Raw genomic sequence first — 2829 nt, 5'->3', positions numbered from 1 at the left:
TTAAGGATCTAAAGATAAATATCTGAGTTTATGCTTTACTTATGGGTGTTCTGTCAATTTTAATGACACTAAAAACACTAGTTCACCAGTGTCCTGTTAGATTCAATATGAGGCATATGGTAAATTTGGAAAAACCATGGTCTCTGTACAATTTAATCACAGTAGGATTATTTGTTAAACACATTTTCAATCACAATTACTGTAGTTATGAATACAACGAATGTACATGAGCTATACTACACTGTAAACTGCTTCAAAATCTAATTTTTAAATCGTCACTCAAGACTTGTGAGGCTAACACTTAGCCCTACTACTAAGTGGTAACAGCAGGTCAAGTAAATAAGCAACAATTAAAAAAAAAAAAAAAAAAATTAAAAAAAAACAAGGAACAAGGACCTTCTGCAGATTCCTCTTGTTACATACCTGCAAGAGTCCTTGCCCTCCCTCCAGGTATCCAGCGCAGAAACATGGCATCAGTGATCATGCCAGGGTAGGAGTTATCACAGTCCTTATCGGACAGGATGGGGAGGTCCAGGCACTGCAGCTTGTTGCTGTCAGCAGCTAAAAGTAAGGGTGAAAAAGGTTTCAATAACACAAATGAAAAAAAACATGTAGCCCTAGCAGTTAAAATGCAGGTGTAACTACAGGAAGCTTCATGGTGTTGCCCCAGCCAGAGACTTTGCACATGGTGCCAGCGGGGGCACAGCTGGTGGGCAGAGCCACAGGCCTGCACATACTGGTTGAGGTGTGGCGGGCTTGCTCAGTTTTGATCAGCATGATGTTCATTGTTGATGTTGTTAGGAGCTGTAGTTGGGGTGGCGGATGACACGGGAGGAGCTGATGAACTGCTCGGTTCCCTCATTGACCCTGATGTTGTGCTCGCCCATACGCACCTCCACACGGCTGGAGTAGAACGAGAGGATGTTTGGGAGCTGAATTTCATGATGCGAGTTAAAAGCACATTAATTCTTGAAAAACCTTTTTGTCTTTGTAATATTAAGGAGTGGACATACGACTTGTAGCAGTGAGCAGCAGACACAACCCAGGTTCTCGTTGACCAGGGAGCCTCCACAGAAGTTGTAGCCAGAGTTCAGAGACACCTGATGGGGCTGGGAGTAGGGTGTGCATTCATACCCTCCGACGATCTTGTGTCCTCTGTGGCAACTGAAAAACACACAGGAGGCCGAACAGTCAGGAACCAAGTGAATGTTTTTATAATTTCACTTATTAAAATCAAGTACAAGCAGAAAGACATATGCTTACAGGCAGCTCCGATGAGCAGAACAAAAACCAGAGACCTCATGGTTGCTGTGTGATCCTGTTGATGAGAGACTTCACCTGGAGCCCTGGTTTATATACAGAGGTACCTCTCCTTTTCCCTGCTGAACACTCCTCCCACTGTTATTTTTGACCAATCAGGATCCTGGAAAAAAATAATTCTGGCTACAGGCAAAGCAAATACATTGTTGGTTGTGGGGTGGAGTGTTCAGCAGGGAAAAGGAGAGGTACCTCTGTATATTAAACCAGGGCTCAGGTGAAGTCTCTCATCAAACAGGATCACACAGCAAACCATGAGGTCTCTGGTTTTTGTTTCTGCTCATCGGAGCTGCCTGTAAGCATATGTCTTTCTGCTTGTACTTGATTTTAATAAGTGAATTATAAAAACATTCACTTGGTTCCTGACTGTTCGGCCTCCTGTGTGTTTTCAGTTGCCACAGAGGACGAACAAGATCGTCGGAGGGTATGAATGCACACCCTACTCCCAGCCCCATCAGTGTCTCTGAACTCTGGCTACCACTTCTGTGGAGGCTCCCTGGTCAACGAGAACTGGGTTGTGTCTGCTGCTCACTGCTACAAGTCGTATGTCACTCCTTAATATTACAAAGACAAAAGGTTTTTCAAGAATTAATGTGCTTTTAACTCGCATCATGAAAATTCAGCTCCCAAACATCCTCTCGTTCTACTCCAGCCGTGTGGAGGTGCGTATGGGCGAGCACAACATCAGGTCAATGAGGGAACCGAGCATTCATCAGCTCCTCCCGTGTCATCCGCCACCCCAATACAGCTCCTACAACATCAACAATGACATCATGCTGATCAAAACTGAGCAAAGCCCCCACCCTCAACCAGTATGTGCAGCCTGTGGCTCTGCCCACCAGCTGTGCCCCCGCTGGCACCATGTGCAAAGTCTTGGCTGGGGCAACACCTGAGCTCCTGTAAGTTACACCTGCATTTTAACTGCTAGGCTACATGTTTTTTTTTTTCATTTGTGTTATTTGAAACCTTTTTCACCCTACTTTTAGCTGCTGACAGCAACAAGCTGCAGTGCCTGGACCTCCCCATCCTGTCCGATAAGGACTGTGATAACTCCATCCCTGGCATGATCACTGATGCCATGTTCTGCGCTGGATACCTGGAGGGAGGCAAGGACTCTTGCCAGGTATGTAAACAAGAGGAATCTGCAGAGTCCTTGTTCCTTGTTTTTTTTAATTTTTTTTTTTTTTTTTTTTTTTTAATTGTCTTATTCTCTCTCTCTCTCTCTCTCTCTCTCTCTCTCAGGGTGACTCTGGTGGCCCCGTTGGTGTGCAACGGTGAGCTGCAGGTGTGTTGTGTCCTGGGGCTACGGATGTGCTGAGAAAGAACCACCTGGTGTTTACGCCAAGGTAAAACTATATATTATTTAGACCAACAATATAGCCATATGAATCATGCTTGTTGCCATCTGTCCATGTAACAAACCATCCTAGTTTTGTCTCTTTTCAAAGGTCTGCATCTTCAACGACTGGCTGGAGAGGACCATGGCTAGCTATTAAGTCTGATCCTACCACC

The 2829-nt window shown here is 44.9% G+C and overlaps 1 protein-coding gene and 2 pseudogenes across 1 annotated transcript in view; 2 read left to right on the top strand and 1 right to left on the bottom strand.

The window, feature by feature from the left end:
• Positions 1-2829, top strand: part of LOC111236064 (polyserase-2-like) — a 14415-nt gene that overhangs the window by 8126 nt on the left and 3460 nt on the right. Inside the window, exons 10-12 of the mRNA XM_022764672.1 lie at positions 1710-1741; positions 1970-2187; positions 2304-2440. Of these exons, the coding sequence (XP_022620393.1) occupies positions 1710-1741; positions 1970-2187; positions 2304-2440 (387 nt within the window). The remainder of the gene's footprint in view (positions 1-1709; positions 1742-1969; positions 2188-2303; positions 2441-2829) is intronic.
• Positions 1-2829, top strand: part of LOC111236044 — a 3787-nt pseudogene that overhangs the window by 522 nt on the left and 436 nt on the right.
• On the bottom strand, positions 782-1309 carry LOC111236043 (annotated as a pseudogene).

The sequence above is a fragment of the Seriola dumerili genome, unplaced genomic scaffold (assembly GCF_002260705.1).
Source record: "Seriola dumerili isolate Sdu_G_001 unplaced genomic scaffold, Sdu_1.0 BDQW01000551.1, whole genome shotgun sequence".
Lineage (NCBI taxonomy): Eukaryota > Metazoa > Chordata > Actinopteri > Carangiformes > Carangidae > Seriola > Seriola dumerili.
Note: the sequence above shows the minus strand (reverse complement) of the source record. Positions and strands in the feature narration are given on the sequence as shown.